The sequence below is a fragment of the Cyprinus carpio genome, chromosome A5, assembly GCF_018340385.1.
Source record: "Cyprinus carpio isolate SPL01 chromosome A5, ASM1834038v1, whole genome shotgun sequence".
Classification (NCBI taxonomy): Eukaryota; Metazoa; Chordata; class Actinopteri; order Cypriniformes; family Cyprinidae; genus Cyprinus; species Cyprinus carpio.
Genome location: NC_056576.1, coordinates 22,692,378 through 22,715,404, shown reverse-complemented (window position 1 = coordinate 22,715,404; position 23,027 = coordinate 22,692,378). Strand labels below are relative to the sequence as shown.

Sequence of the window (23,027 nt, the reverse complement as noted above, 5' to 3'; positions counted from 1 at the left end):
CAAATAAATGCAGTCTTGTTGAACATAAGAAGTCATTTTTGTAAATTTGACAACCTTGTCTACATTATGTTGTCCAGCTAGATTATCTTGGTGACAGATCAGCAAAATATGCAACAAGAATGTAGAATACATTACAGAAAATCAACATTTAGGTTTGCAAGGTATAAAAAAAAAATTAATGTACGAGAATACATGTCTTGGAACAATTACAACATTTCACTATTTTCTTAGTCATCTCACATGACTAATATCCTCCATTTAGCTGATATGATAGGATCAACTTACTCAAGATTTATTTTAAGATCTTTCATAATGTTAAGTTGCTCTGGTGGACTCAATTGGTTGTGGATATGTTTTAGCACATTTTCTAATTGAATTAGTCTGCGCAATGGCTCGGTTCTGGGTGATCTGTCAATGCCTAAATCAAGGCCAGCTCAGTTAGGACTCAGTTACCTTCTGCTTGCTTGGCTACTAGTCTTTAACTTATAGAATTGAAATAGGAACATTTACACGTGACCTTGAGGGTTTTCAGCTTTAATGTGATGTTTTGACCCAGACTGACTGTTGTAGCCACTGTTGTTTTTGCTTATCGAGTAGAAAGTCACATGATACTTAGAATGACACAGAAACAGAAGATAAATTGTTTCCCTCGCTACAGACAGTCTTGAGTCATCCAGTGCACATAAGAGACCATTTGTCTGTGGCTAATGGTGTGTATCTGAACTGCACCTGATATGGCCCACCAAATATGTCACATTACTTCCTCAGCTGATTTATCAAATATGTTCTGTCACACAAACTCGTGTGTGCCCTGGAGATTGTGCAGGTACACATCACCCACAGTATGCTCCTGTTTACTCAAACATGTCAACTGGACCAAATCCAGACCTATCTTTAGCTTCACCAGCAAGTTTCCTTATTTGTCGATTCTTCTCATACGTTGTTTGAAGCGGGTCCATGGGCACATTCAAGCATACTTTGTGTTTCCGACAAACCAATACATCAACCAAATAGATTTTTTGACACGGATACCCGCTCTCTTCACTTTTTGGGTAAGGTATGAACATTCCTTCAAAACCACCTTTTTAAAAAAACTCAACTTTATTGTTTAGTAATAGATTTAAATTCAAGATAAAAGTATTTGAACAGTTTCTGGATTGAAATCTTTGTGGAACATGTTTATAGTAACTGTATTGATTCATACCTGTGGCTACAGTGTGAACTTCATATGTTCACAGTAACCTGGAGACTGGTCACTGCAAATATAGCTCAGAATAATTGTGAGGAAAAAATGCTTTTAAATTAAGTGTCCAAATATGGGGCCACTGTATGTGAAGTGTTGTTGAAACTCATGACTTGTGACAATTTTCAAAGAAATCATGGAAACGAGTTGATAAATAACTGTACCATATGTCGTCATATTATGGATTTATAGATGTCATAACTTTACATAGCTATAGTTTCGAGTTATTATTGCAAATTAAAAAACAAACAAACAATATATTTGTAAAGAACATGCAAGTTTAATAAAAAATATACATCAATTTTTTATGATGCTAATATCTTTTTCTAGTAACTTTTATTAACATTTATCAGTGAAAGTAATGACCGGAAATGTAAAAATCTGATATACTCATATAATGCAGTCATTATGCTTATTGCATATACAAGTGAAATTATATTTTTATAAGGATAGGATATTAAATTAGAGGATTATTGTGATTGAATTCAACTGGTAAATTCCAGTGTTATTTAGTATTATTTATTTATATTATTATATATATTATTTATATTCATTTATATTTCAGTTTTAGAAATTTAGCAATAGTTTCAGTTTTAGCAATTTTGTTGTGTGCTTTTGCCATTTAATTAATTTTACTTTTTTGCCATTTTTTTATTTTCACAGCTTAATTTGTTTTTATTTTAGTGTTAGTAAGTTTAGTACTTACTGAAAATAGTTTTAGTTAACTAAAACAAAACAGGAAATGCATCCTAACGTTTTAAATGCAGTTAATTAATTGCTGATGGAAATGTTTTGTGACAACTCATGTTTCATTTAAAGTTCTTAAATGTCAGAACTTTTTCCTTACAAATAGCTCAAATATATAATTTCATTAGACAGATGTCAGTTGACTGTTGTAATTTTATTTTTATGACTGTTGTGCTTGGAGCACAACAAACTTCTGTGGCCTATTTTGTTCCGTTGGTAAAAATGTAATTATCTCAAATGTGTTGCTTGCTCAAATATGCTCCAAAAATCTGCTGGAGAAATGCAACCTGCTCTCAGTCATTGCTGAAACTAGCGATTAAAAATTCAATACTACAGGGCCTTGCTTACTCATAATGCAATAGGAATGTAATCTCCATGAACAAGAAGCAGAAGTTTTGATGCTAGAAAGAAATGTCCTTAGTTCCACCTAAGGTGCAGACTTTGTTGATTCAAGCCAGCTCAGGCTAATTAAAATTAATTCTGTTTTGATTGGTCTGATAAGATTATCATTTATGAAATGTCAGGAAATACCTGGAGTTTTGTGAGTAATGTCAAATTATGATTAGGCTATGAAAGCACAGCATACTTTTCATTTGAATTCTGCAGCTGTTCTTTTATATAGCTGATCAAAAACAGGCTTCATCAACACAATTTCCATTACATTGACTTGATTTTAAGGCTCTTGCCTAAAGTTCACCCCAAAATGAAAATTCTGTCCTTTAATTTAACAGCCCCAATTTTCATTTATTTTCCTTCCATGGAATAGAGTGGCCAGAATATTCTTCAAAGACTAATCTTTTTGTGTTCTGGAGAAAGATATGTGCTTGGAACAATACAAATTTTAATTTTTGGTTGAACTATCCCTTTAACATATTAATGTTTTCAATACTTTTTTCCCCATTACATTGGTCCTTATAGGTTAAATTGGGTATATTGGTTCTTATAGGTACAATGTTATATTTTCACAGTTATAGCTGAATGTGTTGCATGTCACAGATCGCATGAGATGTGTTTATTTAACTCAGACTGAGATACTATCACCACTCTGGGCCTCTGGATACTACAGACAGTTTGCTGAGATATTGACTGTCCTCAGATCTCTCCGAGCTGGCCATTCAAAGCCACACTGGGGCCATTCCCCATCTGTGCAGAGTGTCACTTCAGAGCCTAGGTGCTGTGCTGAAATGCGCAACCCATCAACACTCGCTCAGAATGTCACTTTGACAAGATGGCTCCTCAGGATAGCTGTCACTTTGTGTGATTTATAACACAGCTGTACAGAATTTGTGATCAGTAAGAGCAAATCGAAGTTTTGTGTACATACTGTATGTCTGAATTGTCACATAAACTTTAAAAAAACTTCTGACATAGCTCACTGCTTGATGCATTTAACCAATTTGTGTGGATATCTATAGTTAAACTAGTATCTAGTATAGTCCATACTAGTATCTATACTTCAACTGTAGTTGAAGGCCCTCTAAGCAATATTACTTCTTTTTCTTCTTAACAGCAGCTCTTATAAATTAAATTGTCTGACTGTATTTGTGTCATTTAAATATCACTCTGTTTTGTAAGAATATTTGGTAACACTTTGGGGCAAAAGTCATAGTTAATAGCTAGTTAATAGTGAGAATTAGTCCCTAAACTAAATTATGACTGAATATGTTTGCCTGTTCCGGGGGAAACTGTGAAATGCTCTGTTGAATATGGCTCCAACAAGTCATCCAAACAAATTTACAGTTAATTCAGCTTTAACATTGAGCTGTATATGCTAAACAATAGCAAATAATATTATTTGTTAAGTATTTGAATTTTTTAGAATACGTTACAAATTCAGAATTCAAAGTTACAGTGGGATTTCTTTTTACTAACTCATTAAAAGGAATGGTCTATAAGAGTCATTTGTTTGTTGTGTGTAGGAAACACTGGCATGTGCTCCACAGATCTGACAAAACCACACAAAGCTTTGCTAAATGTTACGAATAATGTCTGCTTTTACATTATTTTCAAAATGGCTATTTTTTCCATTTGCAACCATTTTAGTTGCAGTCTTGCTTGGCTTGCATCGAGACAGCTAGAGTCAAGTTAATGTCAACAAATGACTGTGAGATTACTTAAATCAAAGCTTCAGTGGCAGCACAGTGTTTCATTCACCATCACCTTTCTTAAAGGGGTCATGAACTGCCTTTTTATCATTTTGTACTGTTTTCTGAGGTCCACTTACAATGTTATCAAAATTTTTACATCAAAAAACATCATGATTTAGAATAGGCTATTTCCGTCCTGTATTGACCCCCTCATCTGAACGCTCTGTTTGAATCAGTGTGGCATATTGTAGACTTGGAAGTAAATGCCCACTGCTATGATTGGCTTACAGTTGTGTATGTTTGACAGCCTACATCCATCACAGATGGACGCTGATGTGATTTAGGTTAAAACACATAAATGCATATCAAACGATCTGTATTAGCAGACAAAGCAGTAGTGACCATGTAATAGAAACAGTTACTCACACTTGTGTGTTGCGACATTACTGTCACATCCAATTTACTCGCACAGCATCATCTTTTAGTTTCGATCTTTCTGAAAATTGGGCCTTGCTTGTAAATGAATCCGCTGTGAAATTAAGTAAACAAAGAACCGAGTTCTTCTTACTGGCATGGTCTGGATCTTCATTAAAAATAAAGTTAATCCACTCTTTCCTAATGTTGGGATAAGAAGGAAGCCAATGCAACAGTGTTTTTCCACAACTTGTCACTGAACAGCGTCTTGTTGTCTTCTGAGCCATCTTTATCTTTTTTTCTGCATCTTTCTGCATTTACGTTTCTCGTTATTTACACTACATGCATGAATCGGTGGGCGGGGCTAAACAGTTAGTCATGTAGAAGCAGGCGCTGATCTTCTTCTGCAGAGGCGGTGTTTAGCCACACTATTACGTCATAATGTGGCATTTTAACAGATTGGCTTCAATATAAGCTGTGTTTAGACTGACGAGAAAGTTTTTATAGTACAATGACCTCTTAAGTGTCAAAAGATCAAGGGAATTTGTTTTAGGTCCAGTCCAAACTGTCTATTTAGGTCTGCTTGGATTAGCTCAGTGAAAAGGCTACATTGACATAAAGGAGGCTCCTCCTCTGTTTTACCTGTTCATCCAGTACCCTTTTAAAGCAGTAGGTTCCTCAGGCAAGACTGTTAATACATCTTAAAATACCAAAGCAACCTCTTTCAGTCTTATCTGTTGAGGTTCTAACATTTGTTGTAGGAAATGGAGATGTCTCGGGTTAAATGCATGATAAAGTAACAATTTCCTGTGGCCTTGTTAAAACCATTTCAGTTAGGAATTTCTGAAAATTGATGATTGTGAATGTTTAGTAAGAAAATTTTGAATCATTATTTGGGATTGGACACTGATCCCTCCGTCATGTTTTTATGTTGTCATCATCTCCAGATGTTACACTGTCAAGGTTTTGTGTCTTTCCCAATGCATGCATCATAAACTTAGAGATGATGGCATTTGGTGTGCATGGATTTATGTCTTTGTACCTTTCTTCCTGTTATAGAACAATACATCATGGAAACCAGACACCTGTCAAGACTGCATCTGCTACAATGATATTGTCATCTGCAAACCCACTGGCTGCCGAAATCCCCAGTGTGACTTTCAGAGGGTAAGAATGAAGTATTTGCTCGTGAGCCATTAAAACAGGACAATAACAGTGCTTGTGATTAACTCTAGAGTGCATGCACCTGAAACTGTGACACGTGCAGTAAACAGCCAATCACATGAAACATTGAGAGCATCGGTTTGACTCACTTCTCACGAGAGTCGGTGCAATTCACTGCTCTGCTGAAGATAAAGAGATGTCGTTATTAAAAATATAATGAATTTAAATGCTTTTACGAGGCTGGAATAAACACTGTTGCTGCAGCAAAAGTTTGAGAAGGCAGGAGAAAGAAAACATATCACTATGCAAATGATTAAACTGAATTTAATTATTTAAATAGATTCACAAAGAGCTCAAAAGAAAATACATACATTTAATCATTTTCAAAGATTTATATATTAAAGCTTATTTATATGTACATATTTTAATTAATCTAAATCCAAAGTTTACTATTAATTGCTAGTTCATATAATAATTAAATGAATGAATTACAAATAATTATAATTCATAAAATATAAATATATTAAATAATTAGCAGTAAAAGACTGGCAATTTTGTCTCTAAAATTCTTTCACTGTAAACTGCTTTAATTTGAAGCGAGTTTTGCCAGTTTGAGTTTGCTCAAAGTTGGCCTAAATGTGAACTTACCTGGGAAAAAAAACAAACAAAACCAGCTTCGTGTAACAGGCCTCTGCTGAGATGTCAAGAACATTTTGCTCTCATCTTATTGCTATTAAACATTGAAAGAAATGTGTAGCAGTAAGAGCAGTAACAGCATTGTTATTATTAAAAACTTTAACTGAAATAAAAATAGGTTGCAGGTGAAGTACTAAAATGACTAAAACTCAAACTGAAATTAAATTAAAGCTAAATATAAAGATTTATGAAAATAGCAAATGCACATAACAAAATAAATAAAAACTTAAACCAAATTTAAAATTAAATATAATCATTTAAAAATCAAAGCTCATTTAAAATATCAATAAATAAGTTTGTAGTATCTAAATAACACTGGTTGCAAATGCAAATATTTTTGAGCCCGTATTATTTCTCATTTCTCTTGAGTCCTGATAAAACTTTTTCTGAGATGCTAATGCATCTGTTTAAATGTTTCTTTGGATGTTTTCCTAGGGTCAGCGCTTGAGAATCCCGCCTAACAAGTGCTGTCCAGAATGTTTTGCACAGTTGCCCGGGATCTGTCAGCATGAAGGAATGGTTTATGGGGTAAGTAACACTGCGTCTGACACCACTCCAATAAAAGATGCTAAAAGCCCCTTCCTGTCCCTTGGCAAATCTTCCCACTTCTGGTCAAGCACCCAACTCAGTGATTGCTTCGTTTTGTGCAAATAGCGTTTTTGGTTGTGTTCCACTCTTCCCTGACTGAGCAAGCTTCTTTTTTTTGTCCCAATCATCCCTGCTTAAGAGCCACTCTGTGCCCTGTTTAAGATTCTAGCAGTGTAGCTTTCAAGTCAAGTAGCATTTACTTTAGGGAGCAGGCTGTGTTTGTATTGGGGCTCAGAACAATAAGTTATATTATGTTTGCTCAGATTTAAAGATAACAGTGTTTTCATTAATTTTTGCAGTTTAGTTTTGCAATCGACATTTCTCTTCATCCATGTCCTGATTTACTACTCTCCTTCCTCCACTCACTCAGCATGACAGTCAGTGGAGTAATTCCAAATGTTCGGTGTGCACATGCTCTCATGGGAAGGTGACCTGTGGGCCACGTGCTTGTCCTTCTCTTAGTTGTGGGAAAGACCAGAGTCCTTTCATCCCAGACGGAGACTGCTGCCCTGTATGTGCTCACAATGGAGGTACAGTAAGCTGCAACTTTTTTCATACACAGCATGATGGACTACTTGCTGTTTGTGAAAGCGATTCCTTTCCTCAACCATTGCTTCCGGTTTTAGTCAGGTCATTGTATTTTACATTATGGAAAAAAATGGGTAACACTTTAGAACAGGGAACACATATTCACTATTAACTAAGATTTTTCCCTCAATAAATTCCTAATTTGCTTCTTATTAATAATTATTAAGGTAGTTGTTAAGTTTAGGTGTTATGGTTAAGGTATTTGTTATGGTCATGCAGAATAAGGAATTAATATCTGACTAATAAGTATTAATAAACAGCCAATATGCTAGTAATATGCATGCTAATAAGCTACTAGTTAATAGTGAGAATTGGTCCTTAAAATGAAGCGTTACAAAAAATTGTGATGGTATGTTTAGGAGTTTATGGTCCTGTAGAACACGAGACAACACATACTGGATCTTTACTCTTTATCGGTTCCTAAAGAACTACAGAAAAAAATTCAGATTAAATTACCGTAACATGATATTTATTTATTTATTTATTAAACTATTAATGGAATACAGAAGAATAATATTTTCTTTTGTTTTTTCGCTAATTATTTAATACTTTAGTTAAAGGGGTCATTTGATGCAATTTAAATTTTTCCTTTCTCTTTGGAATGTTACAAGCTCTTGGTGAATAAAGAAGATCTGTAAAGTTGCAAAGACTAAAGTCTCAAATCCAAAGAGATATTCTTTATAAAAGTCAACCACACCCCCCTAAAACGGCTCGTTCTAACACGCCCCCACGTCTACGTCACGATGTTGGAAGATTTGCATAACGCCGCCCAAATGTTCACGCAAAGAAAGAAGTCATACCTTTTATTCTCTCTGTTGCCGCAGCTGCCATTTTGTGAGTCACTGTGTATGTAAATAATTTGCCAATGGTAATTCAAATGCCGGTTTTGAGCAGAACAATAAAAAATACAGTATAATTCATCACAAACAAAAAATACATACACACTTTATACAACAAAACAGCGCGATACGCAACGCAACGAATAAAAAGACATTATAAGTCATTATAATCATTAATTATGTCCCCACCGGATGCAACAAATGCCTCGTTTGTAATGGGTTTTATTGGTTTTGTCTCGTCTAGTGATGTCCGGGTCGTGAATGAATCTTTCTATTTACCCAGATCTTCTTAGTGAACCGGTCGAACCAGGACACCAAAACGTCCTGAATCGTTTGAAACGGTTCGCGTCTCCAGTACACACTAATCCACAATAGCCTTAAAATAATAGCACAATAACATTCCTCACAACCACAATCACTCTAAAAATCAACGTGTTTCAAGTTATTCATTACCTAATGCCGTTCACACCAAACTCTGAACTGCAAGAAGAAAGCGATGATGGGAACGAACAGAGCATCCCGGACTGAGTCTGGCTGCTGGGAGATGGCATAGTATGTTACATTTCCGTCACATGCTTCAGGCATTCGGCCAATCACAATAACCTTAAACCGCATAAACACATTGCATTACACAAAATAATGAAAAATCAACGTGTTTCAGAAGAATCAAGAATGTACATTATATGGAAAATAATGTGTTTTTTTAACCTTAAACCGCATAAACACATTGCATTACACAAAATAATGTTATTTTTAGCAGCATCATATGACCCCTTTAAGTTTATTAATTTATTTTAGTTTTTCTAGGACAAATACACCGGATATTTGTTTATATCAGTATTTATATATTTGCTCATTTATTGATCTTTGTTAATGTATAATTATAGTAAATCTGCTTATTTATAAAATATATTAAAACAATATTAATGGTCACTGTGAAGCAAATATAAGCTACACCTAAAAAAACAACTTTTTTTGTCTTAATTTTCATGTTAAAATCAACATTAAATGGAAATTAACTATTTTCAAAGTGCATGTTACTAAAGTTACTGTAAACGATTCATCCATGCTTATGGTTTATTTTGAAACGTTTTTGACCTCATAATTTTTAATCAAAATGTAACAACAATAGACTTCTCTCTGGTCATGCATTCTGGACTTCTCCAGTCGTCTCGTCCACTCAAACCCCGCACCTTTCTTAAAGTCAACTGCAAGCTTACATTCAGATTTGCCTCCATCCAATCAAAAACCCAAGTTCCTGCCCAACTTTTTTTTCTTTTCTTTTTTCATCGATAATCCATTTCACTTGGATGTACATCATAATACAGAAATAATTTTTAAAGATGTGTGTAATTTCTAGTGGCTTCAAATGGAATTGTGTCTGTTTGAGTGGATATAACGGCATGGGTTCAACCAGTGGTGTAAACTTGGGGCATGAATTTGCTCCAAAGACTGCAAACTAGGGTGCATTCTGAAAATTTTTGAAAACAGCTATTGTTTCTGCAGTTCTTTTTTTGGTTTCACTAGTGGCACCGGTATTACACTTCAGCTTTTACTCACGTGTTGTGATGTTAGTAGCAGTCGTCTGTTTTGCTGATTGCTTTAAAAAATGCATGCTTTTCTTAGCTATATGGGTCCCAAGACCAATGCTGTGCTTTTTCCTTTTGGAAATTCTTGTACAGTTTTGCAATAAAAATGCTCTTTTTGATTTCATAGCCTCCTGCTCTTGGGAAGGCCGTCAGTACAGAGATGGGGTGGAATGGACAACCAGCCCCTGTACAAAGTGTCGATGCAGAAACGGTCACACTGAATGCCTGGTTGCAGAGTGTCAGCCTGTTACATGCAAAGCGGTCAGTAACAACCCTGAACTGTGCCTTGTGTTTTGATCTGTCAGTAATAGTCAAGGCAAAACAGTTCTGCCTGTCTTGGTGTGTAAAACTACCACAATATCTTGAAATCGAGACTGATTAATCATGTTCAGATTATGAATTGAAAGAGTTATTCTAGCTATTAAAAGCATGTTGATGTGCTCATTTGACACACAGAATGAGAACCTGGTGGTCCAGCCAGGACAGTGCTGTCCTCAGTGTGAGCCGGATCCCTGCATGGAGGCCGGGAATGAGCACAAGGTAAGCTGGAAAAGAGATTAGAAAAAGGTGAAATATGCACAGAGATCTGAGGACAGAGATAGATCGAGAGTGACAGATGGGATAATGCATGTCTGTATTACGGAAGACCTTTTGAGGGAGGGGATGGTAAGTGTGGGTTAAAGTGTGCTCATCATTCATATTGTGGCAGATGGGTTGAGCAGAGAGCCGTGTCTGAGTTTGGTGTGTGTGTGATATGCTTGTCAGTCTTGCTTCTGTCATTCCTCCACACTTCTTTCTTGCCTCATATCATCATGTTCCTCCCTCCGCTGTTACAATACACATCATTCCCTCAACTGACTTTTCATCTGTTTGCTCACTCTCTCTCTGTTTGAAGTTTTGGTCTGCTGCATCAACATAAAAAAACTGTACATTTGTATCGCCAAAGCATTTACAGCATAGCTGCATACAATGGAAAAGTCTGCAATATAAAATAAAGAGGTTGTGTGAATAAACATCGAATATCGAAATATTAGCAGTGCAAAAGTAAATAAAAATCAAGCAAAGTAAATAGTAGTAATTAATAGCCTACTATATATATTTATATTCCTTGACCAAGTATTTAAGGAAGGTAAAGATAAAGTGTATGGCTAAATATGCCAGTAATACCTGTAATGAGCAAAAGTTTATTGTTGGAAACATAAACATATACAATAATGCATATACAGTTCCTCTGTAATACGGAGTTGTCAAAGTGCCAATATAGACTCAATATTACTAAAGACATAGAATATTCAGATGATGATTGAATCATGTGGGGTTTTTAATGGTTAATTCTTAAATTATTCCATTTGATCCCCTCAGTCTGGAATATATGGTTACATCCTTGCAGTAGTGACACATCTCTTTAGACACTAAAATGTCACAAGCGTCCCCAAAATCTCTCATCAGCATGTCTTTTAGGGCTGTTTCTCTGTCCACCGTGCTCTCAGCGATCACGTCCCACCAGTTCAGCTCTTTTGATCACAGTGGATTGTGTGAAAGCAAAGCAAGGATTTACAGAGGATAACATTCACCATTCTTTTCATCTCCTTCTAGTACTTGTACATTGTCAATATAGCACTGGAAGAAATAGTAATTAATTTACATTTAATAAAATACAAAGAATCAAATACAAACAATATACTCTGGAATTTCGAATTGGAATTTTACGTACATTTAATAACATAGTATTGATGACATACAGTAGATGTTCCCTTCTCTCAGAGCTCTTTTATTGTGTACGTGTGTGTTTTTAGCACGGCGAGCAGTGGCAGAGGGGCAGCTGTACCACCTGTGTGTGTGATCGCGGTCATTCTCGCTGTCAGACAGAGAAGTGCCCTCCTCTCCACTGTGATAAGGTCAGCAGAAATCCATTACACCCCAACACTTCATGTCAAAGACCTTTCTTGACCAGCAAGCTTACTGAGAAGATCACAAAAGAGAAGCTGTTGGCTAACTGACTGTTGCCATTTACAATTCAGTACAGTCTCACTTAGATTCTTACAGTTTATGCTTCTTTGGTCTGAAAGTGACAGTTAGGATTTTTCGTCATCCAGGATTGTTTGCACCATATACTTCACATTTTGTCTATTGCTTCCAACTCAGTCTTTTGCTTTCATGCAAAATTCATGATCTTATATAACTGTGCTTTAGAACAATTCTCAGCAGAAACAGACATTTCATTTTTATATCTTACCTTAATAAGTGTGAATCCTTAAAGAGCGTGAAATCACCCCATTTAAATGAAAATGAGGCTTTTATGGCTTTTAGTTCATATTTATTAGCTAGAACCTGTCTATATGTTAAAAGTTGGCAAAGTTCACCTTTTTTTTTTCTACAAATTGACTAGTTTTTCTCTTCCAGTCTACTGGCTATTTTCCTAAAACAACAGGGACGAGTCCTTCAGTAGGTCCCGTCCAAACTCTCATTTCTAATTTCTCATTTCTAAAACTTCCAAATATATCAACACGCTTGTAAAACAGTTGTGAGGTCTTTAAAGAAATATTCTGGGTTAAAAACAAATCATTCTCTATTAAATGGATCTTGTCGTTTATAACTGATTTTTTCATTTTTCAAACTGAGGCACAAGTAAAAATTATTTAATGTGTATAATGACAAGTGTGTGCTGATGTGTGTTTTTCTCAGGGTCAGATGAAGATCAAGCGACCCGGACAGTGCTGCCAAGACTGTGTCTCGTCTAAAGGCAGCTGCCTCTATGAGGGCATCATCCGTTACCATGGCGATATGTGGAACGGCACAGGTTGTGAGTTCTGTATGTGTGAACGGGGTCAGGTCCTGTGCCAAAGGGTCGAGTGCGCCAGAATAGAGTGCCCACAGGTATGTGTCCAAATTTGATAAGGAACACATTTCTATGCAGAGCCATCATCAGGGACACATGCTTATTCTTCTCATTAAAAGATACAATTAACAAGCTCAGCTGGGGGGATGCCTTATATACTGCCATTTGAAATGTTGAAAATTATTAGGGCAAAATATACCAGGCGAGTTTGAAACCTGGGGGACATTATCTCTGCGGTCATTTGTCCCGTTATGAATTACAACTTTATTCAATCAATATGTTCTCCGCTTCTCCATTAATCATAAGGAGCTTTGAAAGGTTGAGCACTGTGGAGATTTATCACTTAATAATTGTACTTTTGGCCCAAATCCAGAAGTGTCACTGTAAAGGTTATTCTTTAGAGAGGAAACTCTGACTTAAAAGTTTTTAAGTCCTATGATTTGCACTAGGGTCATGGTAGAGTTCATAATGGAAGTTGTAGTACACAAGTCTAAACAGAAAACTCTCAGATTTTAAACATGACACATTCTGTTGTGTTAAACTATTATGCATGCTGTAAAAAGTGGCAACATGCTGTTATTTGGAGCTATTTCTTCTTGTTTTTCGACTAGTCCCATTTTTAGGATAGTTCTGTCATTATTCACTCACCGTCATGTCAGTCCAAACCCATACAATTTTTTCTAAAATATATAAATCAAATAAATAAAATCTTATCAATAATAAAAGCTTTGGGTGAATTTAAACAAAATAAAAAAAAATAAATTCTCTTCAGAAGATGAACTGCTCAAGTATTTTACTGCGTCTGTTTGCAATTTTTGATGCATGAAAGTTTTAGTTGTGTGGATAACCAAGAGATGGGCAAAAAATATAAGAGAATATTAAAATATCTTCATTTGTATTGTGAAGATGAATGACACGAAGGTGGGTAAATGATTACAGAATTTTGGGTTGAACTGTCCCTTTAAATTTCTTTTTTTATTTTATTTCCTTTTTTTACTTGAATTAAACCATTTTAATTAGATGTTCTCACATGAAGTACATTTTAGATTACTTTTTTGTTTCAGTACAGTGGTTTACAGTCCTACATTAATTAAAATAAGAGCTGATGTTCACTGAAGTCAGAGCAATAGAGTGTCTGATTAAACAAGAAACACAAAAGATGCTTCTGTATCTTTTTGAAAACCTACTTTCCCATCTTAAGCATATTTCACTGACATCTGCTGATTTGTCTGTAAGACCACCATGACTTGGGTGATCAAACTGTGTTACACAGAGACAACTAAAAGATTCTCTCATGAATGTAAATGACTGTTGATAATGGCCCCCTATAAAGAACCTCAGAGGCAGAATTGGAAATGTGATGTAATTAGAGATTTGTGGCTCTGTGTCAGACAGCTAATCATTCCCCTGGGGGTGTTTTCATGCTGAAATTAAGTGAGCTAAAATTTCACACCTTGTGCCAGGGAGAAAAACTGGTCCATTTGCCTGGGAAATGCTGCCCAGAGTGTAAGACAACAACCAGTTCCTGTACATATTCACAGCCACATCAAAAGGTACAAAGCATGCTTCTTTAAATATGGGTTTGGTAAAACATACATTGGTCTTATCATGTTTTATATCCATGTTTACATGTGAAATACATTTGCTACCATTCAAAGGTTTGGGTTCAGTAAGATGTTTTTCAAAGAAGTTTCTTATTCTTACCAAGGGTGCATTTATTTGATCAAAAATACAATAAAAACAGTAATATTGTGAAATATTTTTCCAGTTTGAAATAACTGTTTTCTACTTTAATATATTTTAAAATACAGTTTATTTCAGCATCGTTTCTCCAGTGATCAGTGTCACATGATCCTTCAGAAATTATTCTAATATGCTGATTTAGTGCTCAAGAAACATTTCTTGTTATCAATGTTGAAAACATATTCATATTTTGTGTAAACTATGAAATAGGTTTTATGTAACATTATAAATCTATTCCTGTAATTGTGTGTCCTTGCTGAATAAAAGTATTCATTTCTCTCTCAAAAGATAAATAAATACTGACCCCAAACTTTTGAGCTTTTGATAGCAATGAAGAAAAAGACAAGCAAATCAATACCACCACCATTCAAACTATCTTTGTCCATTTAGGGGCAGAAAGCCAGCATCAAGAGTTTTAGACGCCTCTCTGTAAGTAAATATGAGAACATGGTTTGCAAAAATTTCTCAATACTATTTTAACCGATTTTTTGTCTAAGCAAAAATGTCTGTTTACTGTTCTTGTGTCTCTGGTCTCAGAATCTAGAGAGCATCAGAGAGGGTCTGTGTCACATGTGCCAGTGTCAGGAGGGTCATGTGACCTGTTACCAGCACTCCTGTCCCACCTGTCCATTGGGCACCCTAACTATACCTCACCCTGAACAGTGCTGTCCGGACTGCAATCCAGGTGAGACCTGCGCGTCTATGCTGATGTTCATTTCCCAAACAGCAATGATGTATGAAGCTGCCGTAGTTAATTACCATTCTCTCTTGTGAATATATTCCAATATAATCAGTAAAATCAGGGTTATATTTTGATTTATTTACTTCAAAAGAACATTACATCATTCTATTCCCAGTTTAAAAGCATTTCTTTATATAAAAAAAAAAAAAAAAAAACACTTAAATTGTTCTGAAAATCTTTCTTTATCAGCCCTCCAAGGAACAATTCCTTAACCATAAAGACAAACCATAGTTGATCTCAGTGGGAGAGAGATGAGAGTATTAGATTATATTCTGGTTAGATAACATGGTTATTTAGCTCTGCAGCACCCATGAGACTCCGGTCTGCTCTATATACTAAATTTCCAAGGTGACTTCCAGAGATGCTGCAAGAAGGAACATGCATCTTTCGCTCTCTCTCTTTCTCTTGGAAAATACCATAGAGAGCAAGAAAGCAGAATGTGTTTGTGTTTACATTTTGCTTTTATATAGATATATACTGTATGTTTATCTGAAGAGGCAGGGTAAATTGTTTGGATGTTTATATGTATGTGTGTTGACCGTTTGGCATCTCTGTGTTTATGCTTATTAGATAATGCTAATGTATCCTGTAAACACAGCAGTCAAAGGGTATATTTTCCCTTAAACTTTGTACAGAAATATGACTGTCCTGTTTACAAAAAATATATATATATATTTATCATAAGCACTATTAATCACATATGTTAAGTAGCATCTTGTGTGGTGATAGTGCTTGTTAGCTGGTTAATGTCCAGATTTTATCAATACGGCAAAGACAGTGTGTATGCATTCACAGCCACATAACCATTTGTTAACTCAACTGCCTGTTGTGAGGAACAGAAGGAGCCCAGCATCAGCATCAGTGTTTTATAAGACAGAATATCTGAGATATAATGACCTGCAGTGTTACTGTGAGAAATGCTGTGATTCGGAAGGATTTACGAGCTAGTGGCCATATTATAATACATTTGCACTCGAAACAAGTAGATTTTGCAAATCGATGGAAAGTCTCAAAGGTCATTCTGGTAAAAAATGCTTACTTCAACTGGAAAATGGAAAGTAGGATAGTTTTTCACCAAGAGTTATTGATTCACACACCAAAGTATTTAATTAAAAGTGATTTATGGGGGAATGTCAGAAAATAATAAAGACTTAGAGTTTCCTTTTCTCCCTAAGGATAGGACTGTGGCCTTGTGCTTATAGTCCGGTCGAAAAATTGGGAATGACCATCAAATAATTACCAACGCACCTTTAATATCTTACATTGCCCTATTTCCATGTCTCTTGTTCTGGCCTCATAGACGGAGCCAGAAACCTGCAGCCCAAAGCCCTTAGCAAGGGATTTACCAGCTCATTAGAGACTATGTAATTAATTCTTGTGCCAAGTAATGGTGCCAGAGAGAACTATATGCTCAGGTTTCAGTTGGACCGTGTGGAGAAGTTTCGAGTGCCTTAGTAGTACACTAAAGACTGGGTGGGATATTTGGTGGTTCATTTGCATGACTATAGATGAAATTACCATGACATCACACAACCGGCAACTGCACTTCCAGGTTCTTCAGGCTAGCAGTTGTAATGGTCTTTTAACCATTATATGTGACCCTTGACCACAAAAACAATTTTAAGTTGCTGGGATATATTTGTAGCAATAGCCAAAAATACATTGTTTGTGTCAAAATTATAGATTTTTCTTTTTTATGCCAAAAACATTAGGATATTAAGTAAAGATCATGTTCCATGAAGATATTTTGTAAATTTCCTACCATAAAAATATTAAAACTTAATTTTTGATTAGTAATATGCATTGCTAAGTACTTAATTTGACAGTTTTTTGTATGTGTCTGTAGCAGTGCAGTGTCACGAGGACTGTTTGACATGCTCTGGCACACCAGATCACTGTGACAGCTGTCAGGACCCTTCTGCCCTGTTGATGAATCTACCCTCACTCAAGTCATGAACTCAATTCCTCTCAGCTCAAAGCAAATTCAGTTAAAAAAATAAACATACTTTTTTTTTTTTAAATTGTGTTTTACCATTGTACTTCTACAGCCCATGCTGATTTTGTTACACAAATTGCTGTTTACCTCTTCATCTTGCTTCCTTTTTTACTTTATCCTCCTCTTTTTATTTTCTCTCCAACATTCACACACGTCTGGCCTAAACATATTTTTACACCATGGTATTTTAAGTCCTTAAAATGCCCAGTGCTTTGGGTGACTTCCATAAATAGCTAATCCTATAGCTTTGTTGGTGTGTGTGTGTGTTTGTGTGTACTGTATGTGGATGTGCATGTACATGTACATGAGTCATGTTTGTTACAGTCATTTTAACAAGTCAAAACACAGTCCGGATCCTACACTGGAATTTCCCCTCACTTTGGAGGGCTATCGCATCATTTGACAAATTCCTTACAGTCTCTCACACCCAATTTCAATTAATGTATTAGTGTTTTGTGCCCTGCTTTTGCATAGGTTTTGCCAGTGCAGCCACAAAGTGAATCCCCCAGCCCCTATCACCCTTCTCTTTCTCTTGTTCTACCAGCCTGCCAGCCGTCATGTGCCACCTGTGAGAATGACTTTGAATGCACAGCATGTGGTGGGTCCTTTCTCCTCAGTGGCAGGCAATGTGTGACCACCTGTGAGAGAGGTCTGTTCCAGGACCACACACGCTGTCTCAGTAAGTCAACTGCAGTTAACATTTCATTCACTTTTATTGTCTTGACTTTCTGTGATGCTATTTACTTCTGCTGTACTTTTATCATGCTTTCTTACCGACCTTAAACAAAAAGCATATATTGCATCTAAACAGGTAGCTAAATATAGGAAAGGTGGCAGTAATACTTAAAAAATACAGTATTGTTGTGTTAGTGAAGCTATCATAGAAATATTGCCAAAAATCATGTTATACATTTATATTTAAATGTCTTTATAAAACAAAAAGTTTATGTATGTACATTTAAGATTTACATCTATATTAAATATATACCATACTATTATTATTTAAAATTTTTATAGTGTATGTAAATATATATTGACTACCTTTTAAAAGTTTAGGATTACTATGATTTTTGATTTGGTGTAAATGTAAAGACATTTACATATTATAAATTATTTCTGTTTCAAATAATTTATGTTCTTGAAACCTTAATCATCTAAGAATTATGAAAAAAAGCCACACTATCATGATTTCCACAATTCCTTAAGCAGCACAACTATTTTCAACATGGATAAAAATAAGAAATGTTTTTTTAGCAGCAAGTGAGCATAATAGAATGATTTTCGGACACTGAATGCTGGAATAATGGCTGCTGAAAATTCAGCTTTGCTATTACAGAAATAAATTAAATTTTTAACAAGTTAAACTAGAACAAAATATTTTAAATTGAAATAATATTTCACAATATTACAGTATTTATGTTCAATCAAATGGAGAATCGTCTTTGTAAAACTAAATTTTCACTGATACCAAACCTTTGATTAATGTATAATAACAATGTAATTATATATATAAAATGTATTAATTCATTTTATTTATTTCCTCCTCATTCTGATAGAATTTCATTGTTATTATTAATTTAATGTTCATTGCTATATTATAATTGCAAAATTAAGCTGTATTTAGTTCCTCGATAAACAAAAGTGCCCATTTTATATACTTAGATGTATACTTCCTGTTGTACAACATTTTACATCATGGTATCTCTAAAAGGGCTTTTTTTTTTTTTTTTTTTTTTTGCTATTAAAGCCAGATGGAGCATTACTGCACCTGCGGTGCATTCACTCCTTGCATAAGAATCAACCTCAAGACATGGGTACCTAGTCTTGTCAGGCTACCTGACTATAGCAATCCAGTCTGGAGGGAATCATGCATTAGTGACCTGTTAACTGGTCTGTGACTGGGACCAGCAGACTGTACAGCAATTACCTCAGTCCCCACTCTCATTCAATTTCACACTTTAATAAGCCTCTCCCACAGATTGGACCACATTGTTCTACAAGGGACAAGAAGGGAAAGAAATACCAAGCTTAGGTTGAGCCCATTATGGTGGATTTAGCGAGAATAAGTCATACTGAGCAACTGAATGTGGAAGGTTTTTTTTGTAGCCAAACGATAACGATTCATTCTCTTGTTTTACTCTCTGATTGAGAGCAAAAATTCAAATGTTCAATAAGTTAATTAGCTAAGCTAAAAAATGAGGGACTCTTAGAGGAAGCCCTTAGATGTTCCTTCATCATCTGTTCTCTTCTCTGTTATTTATTGTCTGTGCCTTTCTCTTTTACATTATAAACAATGTTATACATTTTTATCTCATGTAACATATTGCTATTTTGAAACAAACCACTAACAGACCTTACCGAACACTACTTACATGCCACAACTTGGAAATCTTAAAATATATCCTTTCACGTCTGCAGTGTATCAAGAAGTCATGTAAACCCTTAAAGAGTTATGCTGACAGACATGCCGAAGTGTGCTGTCATTAATTTTTCTAGCATGGGAAGCTTTTCCAAATCCACTAAACATGGTTACCTATGTCTCTTGTTCACACTTTGTTGTTGGCTGTCAAAATATTTGGTCCCATTCCAGCTTCTCAGGGTTTTGGGCCAGTTTGGTGCCAGTGTGTGTGAGTCTGTGGAGAGGTGCCATGTAGAACGTGAATGTTTCACATTGGGCGCCGGGCCCAGATTTGTAGTTTAATCCTGAGCACTAGACTCACACAAAGAATGAGAGAATGTGTCTTGTGACCTTATTGCTGCACAACATAATTAGAGACTGTTTGTACAAATTCTGTGGTGTTTGTAACAATATATAATAATTGATTATTCATTAAAAAATAAAAAGTATTTTAACAGAAATTTGTACATGAATCTGAGACAAATTATGACACAAGGCATAATTATATGTAAAATAAAATATTAGATATGAAATAAGTGGTTCTTACTAAGGAAAGTATCAGTATTTCTATTTTAAGTCTTACGTTTTAATGTGTCACAATTTTTGCTGTGAACATGAAAGATACAAACTGTGTGACTTATTGAGAGGTATGATGTTACTTTTCTTAGTAAAAGCTGAATTTTCAGCAGCCATTACTCCAAACTACAGTGTCACATGATCCTTCTGAATTCATTCTAACATTGTGATTTTGTGCTCAAGAAACATATTGAAACATAACATGTTGAAAACAGTTGCACTGATTAATATATTTGTGGAAACCATGGAAACTTTTTTTCAGCATTTAGCATTTCAGCATATAACAGCATTTATTTAAAATGCACGTTGTTGGAAGTACACACAACAACAACAACATCACATCAACTACAGTCGGACGATACAGGAAGTAACCACCTAGCAACCACCTATAACATCCTAGCAACGGCACAGCACCTTAAGAACCATTCAGAAAACCTTATTAACCACAAGAGAGTCCCTGGAAACCACTAACAACATATTAGCACAGTGGCAGCAAGATTTGTATTGCAAGAAATGTACAAAATCTGGAATAACAGACATCTTCTATTGTTTGCTATATTGAGCCGCATAACCAGAAAGGATGCATGCACAGCTGTTAATTTGTCCCACATTTCTCTCTCTCTCTCTCTCTCTCTCTCTCTCTCTCTCTCTCTCTCTCTCTCTGTCTGAAGGACAGATGGTAGATTGATGAGATTTTAAGGCTTGTGTGATATATTTATGTGGAGCAGTTCAGTAAATTTGCTAAAGGGAGACTGAGTTAGGGTCATGAATATTCAAATTTAGGTCACTTATTTTACAAAGCAAATATCTTGAACTCATACCTTATGGAAAAAACTTAGAGAAAACCCTCCTTCCATGTTTACTCAAAGCCCAATCAAGCTTTTCCAAATATTGGAAATCCACAACCAGCCGGTGACAAAACATAATGCCTCAAGATGCATCAAGATGGCGCAGCGTATTGCTGCCTCGGTGAGGAGCTCTCCAGTGGTTTTAATGTTTTTGTTAGTTTTTTCTGTCTGTTGTTTTTCAAACACAGTAAGTTTTACCAGTGATGAACTGCTGAACATTCGGCAGTAGCTCACACTACACAATCTTCTGCCAGGATTTTGCATGCAGCGTTACAACAGCTGGCTGATCAGATCGCAGGCACAGAGTAACAACACTCGGACTCTGTAAGCCTCTGTAAGAAAGTAAACCTCACACATGAACTACCAAAATACAGAAAGCCCGTTACATGTCCTACCAGAGACAGTAATATACTGGACCACTGTTACACTACAATAAAGGATGCATATCACTCAGTCCCACGGGTCTCTCTGATCACTGTCTGGTTCATCTTATACCGACCTACAGACAGAAACTGAAATCAGCTTAACCTGTAATAAGGACTGTAAAAAGATGGACTAATGAAGCATTAACAAGCCTGCTTCAACTGCACTAAACTGCTTCCACTGATCTGGATGAGCAAACGGATTTTGTAACATCATACATCAGTTTCTGTGAGGATATGTGCATCCCTGCCAGGACTCATTTAGCTTACAACAATGACACACCATGGTTTACTGCAAAACTTAGACAGCTCTGTCAAGCCAAAGAAGATGCCTATGGGAATGGGGACAGAGTCTTGTATAAACAGTCCAAAAACACAGTGACAAAGGAGATAAGAGTGGCTAAGAGGAACTACTCCGAAAAGCTGAGAAACTTTTGTGCCAATGACCCTGCATCAGTGTGGAATGGTCTGGACATCACCAACTGCAATACACCATTCCCCAACACTGTAGAAAATAAAGAACTGGACGATGATTTGAATGAGTTTTATTGCAGGTTTGAAAAACCCTGTCTCACAGCCCACACCCATTCTGACCTTCTCTCTATGGATCTCATAACACCTCCAGCAACCTCTCTCTCCCCCACCTCCTGCACTTCAGGTCGGTGAAAAAGATGTGTGTCAGGTCTTCCGGAACAGAAGAGAAAGAAAACATCAGGCCCAGATGGTGTAACACCAGCCTGCCTAAAAACCTGTGCTGACCAGCTGGCCTCCATCTTTACACAGATCTTCAACAGATCACTGGAGCTGTGTGAAGTCCCTACATACTTCAAACACTCCACCATCATCCCCATACCAAAGAAACCCAAAATTACAGGACTAAATTATTACAGACCTGTAGCTTTAACATCTGTGGCCATGCAGTCATTTGTAACAACAGTGGAGTCATTCAAGCTCCCGGGCACCACCATCTCTCAGGACCTGAAGTAGGAGTTCCACATAGATTCCATTGTCAAAAAGACCTAGCAGAGGTTGTAGTTCCTTCACCAGCTGAGGAAATTCAACCTGCCACAGGAGCTGCTGATGCAGTTCTACTCTGCAGTCATTGAATCCGTCCTCTGCACTTCTATAACTGTCTGGTTCAGCTCAGCTACCAAATCAGAACTTAAAAGATTGCAGCGGATAGTCCGGACTGCTGAGCGAATCACTGGTGCAACCCTCTCCACTCTCCAAAAATGCACTCATCTAGAGTGAGTAAAAGAGCTGGCAAAAATCATTCTGGACCCCTCACATCCAGACCAACTTGGCAATAAATGTGTAGTACACTACAATATTTATACATTTATTTATTTAACACACATTCCTCTTTTTACATTTCCTTTTACCTGTACACACAAATACCATCTATTGTCTACTTTGTATATTGTGTGTATATATATATATATATATATATATATATATATATATATATTGTGTATTGTTATATTACATCTTACCACGGGATGATTATA

At 35.9% G+C, this 23,027-nt stretch overlaps 1 protein-coding gene across 1 annotated transcript in view; it reads left to right on the top strand.

Annotated features, from left to right (window-relative positions):
- Positions 1-249: 249 nt before the first annotated feature.
- LOC109063207 (extracellular matrix organizing protein FRAS1-like) overlaps positions 250-23,027 on the top strand; it is an 83,097-nt gene continuing 60,319 nt past the window's right edge. Inside the window, exons 1-13 of the mRNA XM_042756548.1 lie at positions 250-1,052; positions 5,551-5,658; positions 6,787-6,879; positions 7,310-7,469; positions 10,083-10,216; positions 10,412-10,495; positions 11,752-11,853; positions 12,641-12,832; positions 14,258-14,347; positions 14,928-14,966; positions 15,075-15,222; positions 17,126-17,228; positions 17,773-17,954. Of these exons, the coding sequence (XP_042612482.1) occupies positions 735-1,052; positions 5,551-5,658; positions 6,787-6,879; positions 7,310-7,469; positions 10,083-10,216; positions 10,412-10,495; positions 11,752-11,853; positions 12,641-12,832; positions 14,258-14,347; positions 14,928-14,966; positions 15,075-15,222; positions 17,126-17,228; positions 17,773-17,954 (1,753 nt within the window). The 5' untranslated portion in view covers positions 250-734. The remainder of the gene's footprint in view (positions 1,053-5,550; positions 5,659-6,786; positions 6,880-7,309; positions 7,470-10,082; positions 10,217-10,411; positions 10,496-11,751; positions 11,854-12,640; positions 12,833-14,257; positions 14,348-14,927; positions 14,967-15,074; positions 15,223-17,125; positions 17,229-17,772; positions 17,955-23,027) is intronic.